The sequence below is a fragment of the Daphnia magna genome, linkage group LG1 (genome assembly GCF_020631705.1).
Source record: "Daphnia magna isolate NIES linkage group LG1, ASM2063170v1.1, whole genome shotgun sequence".
Lineage (NCBI taxonomy): Eukaryota > Metazoa > Arthropoda > Branchiopoda > Diplostraca > Daphniidae > Daphnia > Daphnia magna.
Genome location: NC_059182.1, coordinates 16,536,201 through 16,551,074, shown reverse-complemented (window position 1 = coordinate 16,551,074; position 14,874 = coordinate 16,536,201). Strand labels below are relative to the sequence as shown.

The following is a 14,874-nucleotide window of genomic DNA, read 5'->3' as shown; positions in this document are numbered from 1 at the left end:
CGTTTCCATGGCAACAAGCTTCGCGTGTCTGCAAACCGTTCGCTTCAACCTTGTCTTATTTTTCACGATCACGTTTCTTATACAGTTTCAGACCAGTTCCTATTTGTTTTTCATAAAAGTACTGATATCACCGATAACATTTTTCATTATGGAAACTGAACAGAAAAGCATTCGCGCCTTAAAGTGTGAACAGAGCGTTTTGTCACGTGCAGATGGTTCTGTTATGTTTTCACAAGGTATCAAACTGAAGTCTTCATATGCCACGTTCATCCCGTGATTTTTTCTCAAACCGTTTAAATCATCCTTATTTAAATAATCTCAGGGAATACAGTTGTAATGGCTTCAGTGTATGGACCACTGGAAGCTAAAATTCAAAAGGAACTGTCTGATAGAATGTATGTTGAAGTGAACTATAAGCCAAAAATAGGAATGCCAGGTAAGCATTTTTTTTGAAAATTGTCTATTGTGTATGACCTAATGATTGTTATGGCAAGGTGTTGCTGAACGTGGAAAGGAAAAACTTGTAAAAACTACATGCAATCATATTATCTTGACAAACTTGCATCCGAGAACAGCTGTTTGTATAACTATCCAAGAAATGCAAGATGGGGGAACTGTAAAATATAAGAATATTGTTTCTCAATTATTATAAATTGTGTTAAATTTTTTATACATTAGTTATTGTCAGCATCCATCAATGCGGTATGCCTGGCCCTACTCGACTCAGGTCTTCCTTTGCAGTGTCTTGTAGCAGCAGTAACTTGTTTGGTGGATAAAAAGGACAAAATTGTTCTTGATCCATGTATCCGCACAGTTAAAGTATGGCCTTATATATGACCCATATTTGTTGGTAATAACCATTAAGTCCAAAATATTTCTCTTTTATTACAGGAAGGCTATAAAGCTATGTTTACTTTTGCTTTTGACAGTCAAAAATATAACCTTATTTTGAGCCATTGTGAAGGCCAAGTTCCATACACACTTTTTCAAGAAGCTATGGAACTCTGCCAAAAAGCCAGTCACATCATCTTTGACTTTTACCGGCAAGCAGTACTACGAAAGTTCTCAAAAGAATTGTTGTGAAACCTTCCATAAAATACACTTTTAACGGTTTTTGCGTAAAATCTAAAAATAGAATAATTGCAAGAGTATTTCCGGCCGCCCAATACGTTATGAAATCCTTCCTTAACACTACTGTTCGTCGAGGTGATAAAGGAATTCTCATTATTTAAAATCTTTTATTTTTCAGCGGTACCGTTTTAGTAAACTTTTGTGTATGAAGTTTCTAGCATTGTTCATTAAAGTGTTGAATTTCAAATTTGATTTCTTGGAAACGAAACGAGCTTCTCTTGGTTAGCCTGGGCACTGCTAAGAGTATAGGCATGTGAGGCCTCATTTTTGTTTTTTCTGTTTCTCTGTTCTTTGTAAACCTTATTTCAAGGTGGTCTCAAAACACAAACATGAAACGTGGGGAACAGTTCAGCTTTTCGGTTGCTTAAATCCTTGAAATGCGGAGGTCTGTCTCATTTAGAAAGTCAGCCTGTCAATTTAAAGACAGCACAACTCGTCAGGCTTTAAGAGCTTAAATACGTATTGGAAGCTTCCAGTTTTGACGAAAGTTGACAACCACCTCATTTCACAGGAAAATGACGATGGCTAAGAAGTTCAATGATCTGTTGTTTACGTAATTTCGTTTCTCGACTTCGTTTAAACAAACGAACGTATACTAGATCGGAATATATATCAGCCCTTTTTTTAAATAGTCTTGAACCCATTCAAAATTGAAGGGCGAAGTTTTAGAAAGTCTCACAATATGTTTGGAATCAAAAATAGGTTTTTTTTTGTTCTAAATAAATCATTGCGTGGCAATGTGCACGCAGTTATTATAATATGTTCGTGACGTTGTGATCGTTTCGACACGTTTTTGAGCGAGGAAAAAGCCATGACATGGCTGATTGAGAGTTGATCAGGACTTTGGATGATTAAGCTACTTTCCTCTTCAGTCACCACTGCCAATAAAGAACCTTTGCAATTAGTGCCACCGAACGACTTCATGACATTCCAAGGCTTTACGTCAGATTTAGTACAAACGCCTCTGTCTATATATGTTGCGACGACTGTTTTCTACGTTAAACACATCACCTGGTCGAGTCCACTCAATCGCTCATGTAGAAAGTCCAGCAAAAGTGGATCATCTTATGGGTATTGACTTTTTGGAATCATACTTTCTTTTGCAACGTATAACAATGAGTTGGGGGCATTGCTTCACTAAGAAAGCAGACAAAATGTGATTCATTTTTTGTGTGCTTTGGTTATGACGAATAGCTGCAAAAACGTTCTGAAATGGATTTATGCAAAAGAAGGCTACGAATGAATATTTTCGATTTCTTCAAAGGAACGTACACTCGTCTATCATGATCCTATGGCTTTTGCAGCCCAAGGCCAGCAGTTCAAAGAAAGTCAGAAACGAGATGAATGAAGACGAAAGTTTCGTCGTGAAAACCAGATAATTATATGATTTATCTCAGTCAGACACGAGAGAATGCCCATAGGGGATGCCGACTTGCCTCAAGAGAAATCACCGAGAATTAAAAGACCATTGTGGATTTCTACATACATAGTGGGTGAGATACATAGTCGGTGAGAGCAATGAGTACGTACTAGAAAATGTAGGTTGAAATAATGCAATGTGTTAAAAAAGAAAAGTGATATTGATATCCAGAGGCTGAAATATTTCACTAATTGTATTTTAATTCAATAGGTCCCTGACTCACATAAATAAACAATTTCTCTCTGCATCGAAATAAGGTGTCAGCATTTTTCTTTTGTTATCGCTCGTGATGTATAGCCTACCTAAGAAAACGCAGCTTCTATTAAAAAAAAATGAACAAAATAATGCTAGCTTTATAAATTGCACACTAAATTGCAAAAATAAACTAAAGAAAAAAAGAAAGAGAAACATTACAAGTCATTTTTTTGGCGTTGATGAAGTTGTTCATTCCGGAAGCGGCAACCATTTCACGTGCCATTTCACCAAATGGATAGGGATAAGTTTTGATTACATTTTCGTCAAACGACGGTGTTTCGTTGTAATAGGGATCCACTAAAAATTCAAGGGAAGTATTACAAATATGGGGAGAGATTACTATCGTGATAAAGAATGCGTTACTCACTGTAACTTCGATGATTGATCATGAGGTGAATGGTATCCAGTGGACGCCAATCAAATTTTTTTTCAACATAGAGGTTTAAAGATAAAGAAATATCAGCTCCGAATTGCACTTTCACTCGGTGTACCTAAGCAAATGGTTTTCTAAATTCGTAATGCAATTCTCGGTAGACTCTGTGTCACTTGTTTGTTACTCACCAATTCCGGATAGCGATATAAGATCTCTGTGGTTGGGCGCTCTCCCGCATTATAGTACCTTCAAAAGAAATTAAATTGACCTAGTTTTACTGAAGCAGAAAAATTCCCCAAAGTAATTATTTACCACAATTCTGGATGATATTCACGATAAGAATCGAGCCACATGGCAAGAAAACGAGCACGTCGATTAGCAATAATTACCTGAGTGCCAAGGAACTGATCCTTATCCCAGTTGATAGCAATTTCGTATTTACGGTATTTATCTAAATTCTTGATGACGTAAACATCGTTATCTAGATAAATACCACCGTATTTCATTATCGTGCGAATGCGTGCTATATCCCCACCGTGAAATGGTCTTAAATCCGGAGGAATTTCTTGTCCAAAGATCTCTGACGGCGGTTCCAGGGGCAAGATGCGGATGCGAGATCTTAGTTCGAGATCACGTTCAATCAACTCCCAGTACTTGCCTCTGAATTGTCGACCCGCTTCGTTCGTATGAATGTAGAAATGGTCGGGTCGGTGGTTACGAAAAGCCGCCTGGATACAAATGTAATCGATAAAGGAAAACTCCGGTTGGCTGAACCGGATTAAGTGGATGATATTCGGCACGATGAAATGATCGGCTCCCGTCTCGTTGTTAAAACTAGCAAATGTCGATTCAAAATCTAAACGCTGTTGTTGAAAATTTCCGGACAAATCCTCCAGGACGGCAGTGGCCATGAAGAGAATCATACCCAAAAATAAAACAACAGCGGATATGCGGAGTAAGTTTCTAAGCATGGCCACCCGCATTTTGTGCGTAACAAAACTGTATATTCGCTTATCCGGTTCACCGCCCAAAGGCCAAATGAAAATTTGTCTGATATTGTTGTAGGTGAGAAACATATCGGTCCAATAATTTCCAGCCATCTGTCACACCTGGCGAAAAGCGAACGAAAACACAGTTGACTATCACGCACAGTGTATAGTGACAGAGTAAACGTTCGTAAATAGCAGTAGGTCGGATCGAAACTACCTGTCTGATTGAGCTAAGCTTCATTTTTCAAAAGCTTCCTCTTTCAAATATCCTTTCACGCGTGTTTATTGCTTATTGTTTACCACAAAGATCATCTTTGAGTGCATTGATGCTGGCATGGCACTAAAAATAGCTGCACCTGTTTCGGCTCGTAATGCACGGCTTTAACAATCAAAACGGCTTTAACAATTGAAATCAAAACCACCAGCAATGCGATGGGAGAATGCCAACAAAAAGGTAAATGATAAACGCTTTCATCGGTTAACAAAATAAATAATTATATTGCGTCATTTTCTATTGGGTTTTATTCAACGCAACTGTGTCTACTTTCTATTCTATTTGAATAATTGGAACAATGTCAATAGAGCTACAGAGACGATTGTGTGTTCACTTTTGGCTTATATAGCTCGGTTATGTGAGACGATTTACACCTATAATTAAAACAGAAAACATCGATGAAGATATAGTTAAATTTTTTTGTCAATAAAGTTTTCCATTCCAGAAGCCGCCACCATTTCCCGAGCCATTCCACCAAATGGGTAGGGATAATTTTTTACAATATTTTCATCAAAAAACGGTGTTACGTTGTAATAAGGGTCCACTAGAGAGAAAAAAAAAACCATAAGTCGAATGTTGAATTGTTGAAGGGAAAGTTGGACTTACTATAATGACGATGATTTATCATTAGATGAATGGTATCTAACGCACGCCAATCGAATTCTTTGTAAGTATAGAGATTATATGATAGATCGAAATCAGCTCCGAATTGCACTTTGACACGATGAACCTGTACAACCAAAATATACAGTATAATTTAGCGCTTCATTTTCTCCTTTGTAATTTAGCGGTTATTGTTAACCAATTCCGGATGCTTGTATAAAATTTCTACTGTTGGTCGTTCCCCAGCGTTGTAATACCTTACAGAAACAAACAATTCTTTTCAAATTAAACGAGCCAATAAGAAAGAAAAACAAAAACAGAAAGACGTTTTCATTACCATATTTCCGGATGATATTCTCGATAAGAGTCAAGCCACAATGGAAGAAAACGAGCTTTCCGATTGGCAATAATTACCTGAGTACCAAGAAATTGACCCTCGTCCCAATTGATGGCAATTTCAAATTTGCGATACTTGTCTAGATTTTGAATCACGTAAACATCGTTATCCAGATAAATGCCACCGTACTTCATCATGGTACGTATACGGGCAATATCTCCACCGTGATACAATCTCCATTCAGGATTGAGCTGTTGTCCATAGATCTCTGACGGCGGTTCCAGAGGCAAAATGCGGATGCGAGATCTTAGTTCGAGATCGCGTTCAATCAGCTCCCAGTATTTGCCATTAAATTTACCACCTGGCGAGTCGGTATGAATGTAAAAGTGGTCAGGTCGGTGGTTACGAAAAGCCGCCTGCGTGCAGATATAGTCGACAAAAGAGAATTCCGTCTTGTTGAAACGAATCAGATGAATAATGTTGGGCACGATAAAGTGGTCGGTTCCAGTTTCGTTGTTGAAATACAAGAACTTTAATTCTTCTTCGTGACGCAGTTCTCTAAACGCTCGAAAAGTGCCTTCCAATAAGGTAGTCGCCATCATCAGGACAGTTCCGAAGAATAAGAAAAAGGCGGATGTGCGTAGCGAGTTCCGAAGCGCACTGCTTCTCAACAGGAGTAACATCCCTCTCCGCATCGAATGCAAACTCGACTGAATCGACACACTAGCGTTCGTGACAATAGTCCAAGTTTATTGCAAGTTTGACGATCAGACGTTTTCGATTTTGGTACACACATGTGTCACAGATGGTCCTACGAACCGATTACACCGGAACAGCCGACAGTAAACGATATTTAGAACACGCAAACCCATGCCGGGAAAAAACTGTCTACTTTCGCGTATAGCAACCGCTGATAGTTATGATCGTACGAGAGCTATTAAAAAATAGAAATATGTATTGGCTATTCTATCATTTGGGTGTATTGTGCATTACTTATACAAAATGCATGAACAACTGTGTCATCACGACAAGAAGTTTACACGCAATGCAGATTCTAGTGACGTTGACGTAAACTTGTCTGCATTGCACCTGTGTATATGACCAATTGTCTTTTTTAGAACCAGATCTAATTACTTGAATTGTTTTTAGAGCCTCTATGATTTTCTTCATAAAATAGCGTTACTGAACGCTATACACAACTTATAAACCAAATTTGAAACCCTCCTGACATAACTGCAGAATACAGCTTCAAACAAAATAACAAATTAAAGGTGCATTAGTTAAAAAAATAATAAAATAAAAAACCTTTCCGATTAATGATATTGCGCATCACGTGATGCAAGAGGATATGCGTGCGGAATAAGCAGACATTACTGCTGGATTGATACGGTGTAGTTGCCAGACGGCTGACGGTTCAAAACAAGCCGAGCCATTTCGCCGAAATTGAATGGATAATGCAGAATATTTCGTTCGTTGAAATAGCGATAATCTTTGTAGAACATGTCGAGATAACTTCGATGATTGATAAGCAGATGAACGGTATCCAGTTTTTCGTACCATGGAAAATTGTCCGATTCCTGGAACATTTCACGCAACATAAAATGAACTCCCAGCCGTTTAGGTTCTCGATGGACCAGTTCCGGATGTTTCATTAACACGCTTGCAGTCGGATTATCTCCAGCATTGTAATACCTAGTTATTAAGATATCATACAGTTACTATCACGGAATAAAATTAAATATAAATACCACTGATCCGCTTTGTAATCTCGGTAATTGTCCAGCCAGAGTGGAAGGAAACGGGCATTCTTATTAGCTAAAAGAACCATTGTGCCGAGGGATTCATTTCTGGGCCAGCCTAAAGTCATCTCGAATTTGCGGTACTTGTCCAGATTGCGAACGACGTAGACGTCATTATCTAAGAAGATTCCACCATACTTCATCAATGCCTGAATGCGGATCAAGTCAGACCCGTGATGGATCCTCCACACAGGATTCAGTTTTTGCCCAAAGATCTCGGATGGCAATTGAACGGGCACTACAATTAAACGTAATTTCAAATCAGGCTCTTCTTGGATCCATTTCCAGTATTTTCCTTTGAAACCATCGAAGATGTTGGTATGGATGAAAATGAAGTCGGGGCGTTGATTGACGTAAGCCGATCGCAAGCAAATGTACTCCACAAACGACCAACTTTTCTTATTGAGGCGGATGTAGTGGATAATATTGGGCACGATAAACTTATTGGCACCCGTCTCGTTATCGAATCTTTCAAAGTCTAGGAAATATCTTTGGTTCACACTGAAGAAAGTTGGATTGGCTTTGAAAACCAAGTTGGCAGGAGGACTGTACACGAACTCGATAAACTTTGGTAAGTAGTTGATGCCAGCCAGTAGGGAAAAAAAAGTGGCCAGGGAGAGACATGCTATTCCTTGGAAATAGTTCATGTCACCCCACTTTTTTAGGTCACAAAGGGCCACGTATTAACCGACGAGAAGTAAACACGACGTTAGAATAGACGTTAACATATTGATGGCAACAGAAAGAGATGGCTGTCTACTCGGAATCTGGCCTTCAGACTTTGATATTAACTACCTCGGGCAAGTTAAAATTTTAAGACAACCTGCCAATGCTCAATTATGCATCATTATCTCGGAATTCACGGCTGTTGGAATTTTTTTGGCCGGCAAAACAGAGACAGCCATCTAGTGTAGACAGGCAACAACGGCATTGAGGAAGACTCACTACAACAGATGATAAAATCACAATTACGAGCTATTGTATTTCAACTATTCATGAATCGATTTGTGGAAATGTTTCGGGGAATAGAATGTATCGCAGTTCGTGAGTACAAACGGACAGAATTGGCAAGTAGGCCAGCTCCATTGCTAAGCAGAGCTCTTCCCTTTTACGCTTGACATTCTCCTCTAACGCACGACAATCGATTTCAAATTATTTCCCTTCTGTCAATGCGTCGTATAGAGACTACTGACTCGTAGTTGCTGAACCTCAATGGATCCGGCCTCCTCCCCCCTACACGAACGAAATTTTTACTAGTTTACTCCCCTTTTTAGATGACCTTCAGTAATAACAAAACTTGTGTCACTCGTGCCTTTCATTATGGTTTACCGTTACTCCGCGAGATATAGGCATAATGCGTTGTGGCAACAATGTGACTCATTTAGAACAAAACTTTTCTATATGGATCCGCCCTAGTCCTTTTTTTCCCCTACGTTTCACCCTATTTCACAGTGTACAAACAAAACTAATTTAATTTTAAAAAACTGCTGAGGAAAGCGTTCGTGCGATTGCGGTGCGTTTCTTGGTTGAATTTGTTGATTGCGTGCTAGCCAATCGTAAAGAATTAATTATCAGGGCGTCGGTGTGCTACATCTATATTGATTACAGTAGGAATAGGAGAAGATGGCGTACAAAAGGCAAAAAAAAAAGTGGATTGAGTGTGTGTGTGTACAGTAAAACGCCGATATAAGGGAAAGAAGTGTGCTTCTCTAAAGTGCACCAGTGCTGCATAAAGTAAAAGGGATGAGAAAATCGATGGCCGATTTCAGATGGTGTATACGGAAAGAGGAGGTAGTAAAATATAAGAGTCTAACTAAATAACGCTATCAAACATTGAGGTTGCCAGTGGGTCCCTTCATCCAGACTCCGAGTTGGGAAGGGGTTGGCAGACCGGGGAGGGAAGACGGAGGGACCAGTACATATGTCACAACGCGCATGTGTGGCCCCCCCTTTTTCTTTTTAAAATATTTCTATGCTGACAAGAGCGAGTGATATTGCACACATTCATCGTGTATATACACACGGGCAAAGATGTGCGTTACCATCAGTCCAGACAGTTTAAAGTGGACACATGCTCTGTCGCGTTCGGCAACGTGAAATGATGAGCCTCGTGTGAAGGTCGACAGTGAACAGAAGAAAGAAATGAGGAATCAAAAAAGACTATTGGCATTATCTTTCGTTTCGCTTCTTCTCTTCCCTGGGTTGTGTTTGTACTGGACCATCTACGACATTGTCGGAGACAGCAACAGATGGAATGGAACGCCGATTCCTGCTGGCAATGTTGAAGGATCGAGTGATATCAGCCCGGCAACAGAATCCTTTGAATCGTTGGACTTTAGCGGATTCGATAACGAAACCGGACGGAGCTTCGACGGGCGTTTAATTGTGCCTAATCTCATCCATTACATCCGTTTCAACAAGACGACGTTTACGTTTGTCGACTATGTCTGTTTACGTTCGGCTTACATTCAACAGAAACCCGAACGTATTTACCTGCACACGAATGTCGACGTGAACAATTTGACGGGTCGCTATTGGAAGTGGATCCAATCCGAACCGGATTTGTACAGACGGATTGTCATCCAGCCGATCGAATTGCCGTCAGAGATTTTCGGCCAACCGCTCAGCGATGGATGGAGACTCTATCATGGCTCGGACATTGCCCGCATCCGCACCATGATGAAATATGGCGGCATTTATTTAGATAATGATGTCTACGTCGTTCAGAATCTCGACAAGTACCACAAATACGAGATTGCTATGGGCTGGGACGAGGGTCAGTTTCTCGGTAGTCAGGTCATTATTGCCCATCACGACGCCCGTTTCCTGCCCCTCTGGCTGAACACGTACCAACAATATCACGCAGATTTATGGTCAGTTCTTCTCTTTCTTATGTCATCCGGTATAACTAAAAAATTCAAGATATTTACGTAACGTCAATTGATATGAATTAAAATTTAATGTGATCCCCAATACCGACCTTTATGGATCTTAAAAGATTTGCTTCACTTCGCCTAATGTTTTTCTTTCGTGAGAAATACGAAAACCGAATCAAATACGTGTATTGTTTTCAGGGCGTCCGTGATCGATTCAACGATAATGGTCGTTCTTTTCTTGCTATTTTTTCATGTTACCATTTCCTATTGATCTGCTTGAGAAAATTTGTTTATACATTGCGGCACGTATCCCATCTCAGCCCAAAAACATGAAATCGTGGGAACGTGAACATACACCCCCAGTTGTCTGCCCAATTATAGGCCTTTTATTATATACCTAAAACATTCTAAATTTAAAATATTGAACAAACAAAAACAAAAAAACACGAACAACTACACGTTGAAAGCAAAATACTTGCAATCATCTTTTATTCTATTGCACATAGGTATTACAATGCAGGTGAACGTCCTACAACGGAGATCCTACACCGGCAACCTGAGCTGATGCATCGAGTTAAATGGCGGTTCGGTGTCCACATGTTGATGCAGGATTTGTACGATTCGATGGAATGGCCCGATTGGCGCTTGAATCAGGACACGATCCACTTGTTAATTAATCATCGCTCTTACCTGGATCCTCATTTCAAAGAATATCCGGATTTCAATGACCGCAATATTCAACATTACCCGTACATGTTCGGACAGCTGGCACGTCTTGTTCTACCTAAACGACCTAGTTCAGCAACAGTTCGACGGTACTGGAATTCGACCACTGTTGCGTTAGACGGGATCGTGAATGGTCAGCGGTCACCCGATCCTACCCATGACTGAACATCCTACACACTTCCTTATTTGATATTCTTCTTTACTCAGATGATGTAATAATACTCCTGCCGTAATGGAATGCATATCATAATCCACACGGTGCTATCTTTTTTTCTATTTCACGGGAAGTTCATCTTTGGTCGGCAGCAATTCCGAGCGTGATCTTATTTCCCGGTGTTTACTGTCAGCTCTTTCTTGCCCAAGGGAGAGAATCGAAGAGAGTGGTTCTCGTCTTATGAGAAACATGATAACACGTGCTCGTATTCATGTCGTCTTTTCATGCGGACAAAATACGAAATTTAAGAAAATGATTTGCTTAACCTGCTATACATACAACGTGACCAAAAACGTGTGCAAATCGGGTTTTCGTGAACGTGAAAAACGTTCTAATATACGTACATTTGCTTAATAACAAGGAAAATCCGATTCAATTTTCATTCAAGAGGCAAAAATATACATCTCCACCATCGTTTTTTTCCTGACATCATTGACTTATCAGAACGCCTTCTTGGTAGATGTACCTGGAATGCCGTATTTAGCAAAGACAGCCAATAAATCAAAAGAAGACAAACAAGTTTGCGAGAAGTAAGAGTTAGAATCCCTATACTGGAAATCCAAGGCCAAGGTTACATTAGTCTTTAAAATAGTGCGATACTTATGAACGTGTTTAGACTTATGTCATGATTTTTTCAGTCCCGCACCTTGGTAAAATCGATTTAACACATAAGCTAGTCTAGATTGAAAACTTGATTTTTTATTTGAGGTCGTGCGTGGGCCAAAGTTTGGAATTAGACCCTCGAACTTAAGCCAAATCACAATAACAACAACAAACGCAACTTGTACTCAAGCCCCGACAACAAACTTCGGAAAAAAAAGTTCACGACGATTGATTTAAATATTAAAACTTTAATCACAGTATCAAAAAAGGCTACGAATTGAAAGAAACGAAATTTGAAAAATGTTTTTCTCCTATAGCCATCACAGTTCAACCACTTGATGTAAAAATCGATTCAATTTGTTCTTGTTATTAAATGCATAAAAAATTTAATCCTATGCGGAGGAGGTCACCCACTCCTAGCAATAAATGTTCTAGTAACATGAACTGAACTATGTAACGACAGGCCAAGAAGACAACGGCTTCCATTTTTCAATTAATATTCGATACATTTCATAAGCCCTGGAAGTGAATATGTTATCTACTGTATATGCCAACAGATCACAAATGCATCGATTCAATCCTTCTCCGAGTGTTGAATTGTTGAATTCACCTTTCTGAAACTTGAGATAATAATGGAATTCTCAGTTCATTTAATGGGGCCTCTTGAAATGTTTAGCACGTAACAGAAGGTGGAACGAAAGTCAAATAATTAAATAAAACATTTCTTTTTATCTAAAGAGAAAAAAGTTATCGCAGTGAGCTCTTTAAGATTTTTGTATATTTATTATATTTAGCACAACCTTGGCGCTGTTACTAAGAACAGCCAACTGTTGTGGCCAATGTTGCGGAAATACATTACGCGCAAACGACTGTCGTTCCCATGGCAACCGGAATCCCCCCACAATTTGAGTGTCTGCATTCGTTTTCTTTTTGATTGTATTTATTAGGCGTGTGCAATTCTCCTCCTAAATGCATGCAACTATCTTTTGTTTTTTATTCCGATTATGGCAATAGTCTTCTTTAAATGACGTGGGCCGTCTACGTCTAACACATCCAATTCTTTGCGGTTGTTGTACACGTCCGGAGTGCATTGCCGTGTGGGCAAAACAACTGTAGCCATTGAGTCACTGACGCGTAAGATATTCATAATCCGTATCGTCTGTCGTCGTCTCCGTTGAAAATAGGAATGTCTAGCCAAGCGTGACTAGCGACTGCGTGACATTTTGAACGGAATTTGATGCCTCAACCTCCTTCCAACCTTCGCGTTTTTTAAAATACTGATTGGCGATATGGCGGATGTTGGTCGATCCTCTGTGGCTTCAATTTCATTCAGGTTCGTCTTTCTACAACTCAACATCTTTTCTTTTTTTTCTATAATCAAATTTGTGGATAGTGTCTTTGCATAGTTGACTGGTCCTCAAAGCTAAGACGAAGAATAATGTCAATAAATCAGGTGGCTTTTCTGGAAGAGTCCGATAACTAAGAAAGATTATTTCCAACATCTGGCATTCGAGAGTCCTCTAAAGTGGGATTTCGCTTTACATGCGAACGAAACACTTCTCAACTATATCAGTCGAGCTAAATTTAGACTTTAATGTCGAGGGATCCAAAAGCATACATCACTCCTATTTACCGAGGGAAAAAAAATGTTTTTAAGTTACTCAAAGGAATCCATAATAAAAGCCGGACGTAAATGATGGTCCACTTAAACACTGCCATTATTTTTCAAAAAGATAGGAGCATTTTAGTTTTCTTTATTTCGTTGACTCGAATTTCTCCATAAGTAAACAGAAATGCGTTCAATTAGTTATAGCAGTTGCAACTTACCAAGTCATGACGTGTTCTCTTTCTACCCTTTGCATCTTTAAAACCTATTTAAAGCTATCTAGGGCAACAAACTAGATTTTTCCACTGCGAACTACGAGAAGGTCGCTTTCAAGCAGGTGCACAATCCGTTGTTTTCAGGTTTAAGCCGTTCGTAACGTGGCTTGCTATAACCTTAACGTTGTGCCAGTAGCCATTTGTTGGTAAGTAGAATTTTTATAAATATTAGAAGCCAACGAAGGGGGTTTTCTTTCGCCAAAACACAGATGGGTCGATAATTCGGCGTACCGTCTGACCATGGCTTGTCCCGTCGCCGTCGTAAACGTTATCGATAAATATTAACGGAGGCTTAATAATCTATATCTGCATTTCCGTCTGTTCTTCTATTCTCGAGCAGGTAATTAGGCACACATATTTATGTTGAGTTTCGAATGGGGTAATTTTACGATGGAATACAACATCGTGAATATACATCGATGAAACAACTGTTACTATTATTATTATTTTCCCCACTTTTGTTGATGCTGTCAATAGATTTATTGCCTATACAAGTGTCACGCTGGTTTTTGTAAGTAATCATTCATCACTTCTTCCTTTTATTTTTCTACCGAACAAAATGGAATGAACGTTTCTTTGTTAACGACGGCCTACGATTCCCCTATACAAATAGCATCAGTGAATTTGATGAATTAAGGATGTTCTTAACTACTCAAAGGACTTTAATTGTTATACGTAGAAAAAATTTGACACGGTCCAACCACAAATGAAAATCCATTTTCTGTTTACCTTCATATTGCTCTATAGTATCAGCGCCCACGTGAAAAACCACAACGCTGATTATGCCGTGAGAGGCGTAACATCGACCTCATTATTAGACACGCGTGGTTTAACTATAATGAAAACATACGACCGGTGGATTTGGGTGGGTCTGTCTGTTAGCTAACTCCCATGTATACAGCGATTCAATTGCACGCAGTCTAAATTTTTAAAATAGATTTGATGTAGAAGCAATAGGTTTCTAGACTCGGAAATCAATATGCATGCAGAAAAGATTCACAAGTGATATCTGATTGAAAGAACGCTTAGTAGGATTTGCCTACAGGTGTAAAAATAAAACAGTACAATCACAAAGGCCTCTGGCGGGGGTGAAATAAAGGTGACATTCAAATACAAGTCCCTGACACAGAAATGTCGACTTGACTTCCATTTCATTCGTTTTCACTCGATCAATAAAGAGTTGCTCATTCTGAAAAAATAAACAAAACAAATCTATTATATTTTCTACCATCGACGATTGTCTCGTTTCTGACGTGCTTTACCACGTCTACGACAGTGTCGCGAATACATGTGCACAACTTGTTCTCTTATCGTCAAGGCCGTAGCCCAAATCCTATACATCTATTCCTAACTACAGCTATTCTATCTCGTTTCCTTGGTGCTCTTGTTGGTC

General features: G+C 39.3%; 5 protein-coding genes across 5 annotated transcripts; 2 read left to right on the top strand and 3 right to left on the bottom strand.

Moving 5' to 3' along the window:
- Positions 1 to 13: 13 nt before the first annotated feature.
- On the top strand, positions 14 to 1,113 carry LOC116936635 (exosome complex component RRP46). The gene is made up of 5 exons (XM_032943844.2): positions 14 to 236; positions 323 to 436; positions 495 to 616; positions 679 to 819; positions 892 to 1,113. The coding sequence occupies exons 1-5, from the start codon at positions 149 to 151 to the stop codon at positions 1,081 to 1,083; spliced, it is 657 nt and encodes a 218-aa protein (XP_032799735.2). The 5' UTR covers positions 14 to 148; the 3' UTR covers positions 1,084 to 1,113.
- A 1,613-nt stretch (positions 1,114 to 2,726) lies between these two features.
- LOC116936630 lies at positions 2,727 to 4,294 on the bottom strand. The gene is made up of 5 exons (XM_032943838.2): positions 3,492 to 4,294; positions 3,368 to 3,425; positions 3,174 to 3,297; positions 2,966 to 3,103; positions 2,727 to 2,870 (listed from the first exon to the last, which is right to left on the bottom strand). Coding segments are annotated over exons 1-5 (1,110 nt in total). The 5' UTR covers positions 4,280 to 4,294; the 3' UTR covers positions 2,727 to 2,868.
- A 378-nt stretch (positions 4,295 to 4,672) lies between these two features.
- LOC116936629 lies at positions 4,673 to 6,225 on the bottom strand. The gene is made up of 4 exons (XM_032943837.2): positions 5,383 to 6,225; positions 5,245 to 5,302; positions 5,049 to 5,172; positions 4,673 to 4,986 (listed from the first exon to the last, which is right to left on the bottom strand). Exons 1-4 carry the CDS (start codon positions 6,075 to 6,077, stop codon positions 4,853 to 4,855), a joined length of 1,011 nt encoding a protein of 336 aa, XP_032799728.2. The 5' UTR covers positions 6,078 to 6,225; the 3' UTR covers positions 4,673 to 4,852.
- A 114-nt stretch (positions 6,226 to 6,339) lies between these two features.
- On the bottom strand, positions 6,340 to 8,240 carry LOC116936631. The gene is made up of 2 exons (XM_032943839.2): positions 7,131 to 8,240; positions 6,340 to 7,074 (listed from the first exon to the last, which is right to left on the bottom strand). Exons 1-2 carry the CDS (start codon positions 7,826 to 7,828, stop codon positions 6,753 to 6,755), a joined length of 1,020 nt encoding a protein of 339 aa, XP_032799730.2. The 5' UTR covers positions 7,829 to 8,240; the 3' UTR covers positions 6,340 to 6,752.
- Positions 8,241 to 8,485: 245 nt separating this feature from the next.
- LOC116936628 lies at positions 8,486 to 11,411 on the top strand. The gene is made up of 2 exons (XM_032943836.2): positions 8,486 to 10,054; positions 10,564 to 11,411. Exons 1-2 carry the CDS (start codon positions 9,324 to 9,326, stop codon positions 10,946 to 10,948), a joined length of 1,116 nt encoding a protein of 371 aa, XP_032799727.2. The 5' UTR covers positions 8,486 to 9,323; the 3' UTR covers positions 10,949 to 11,411.
- The last annotated feature ends 3,463 nt before the right edge of the window (positions 11,412 to 14,874 follow it).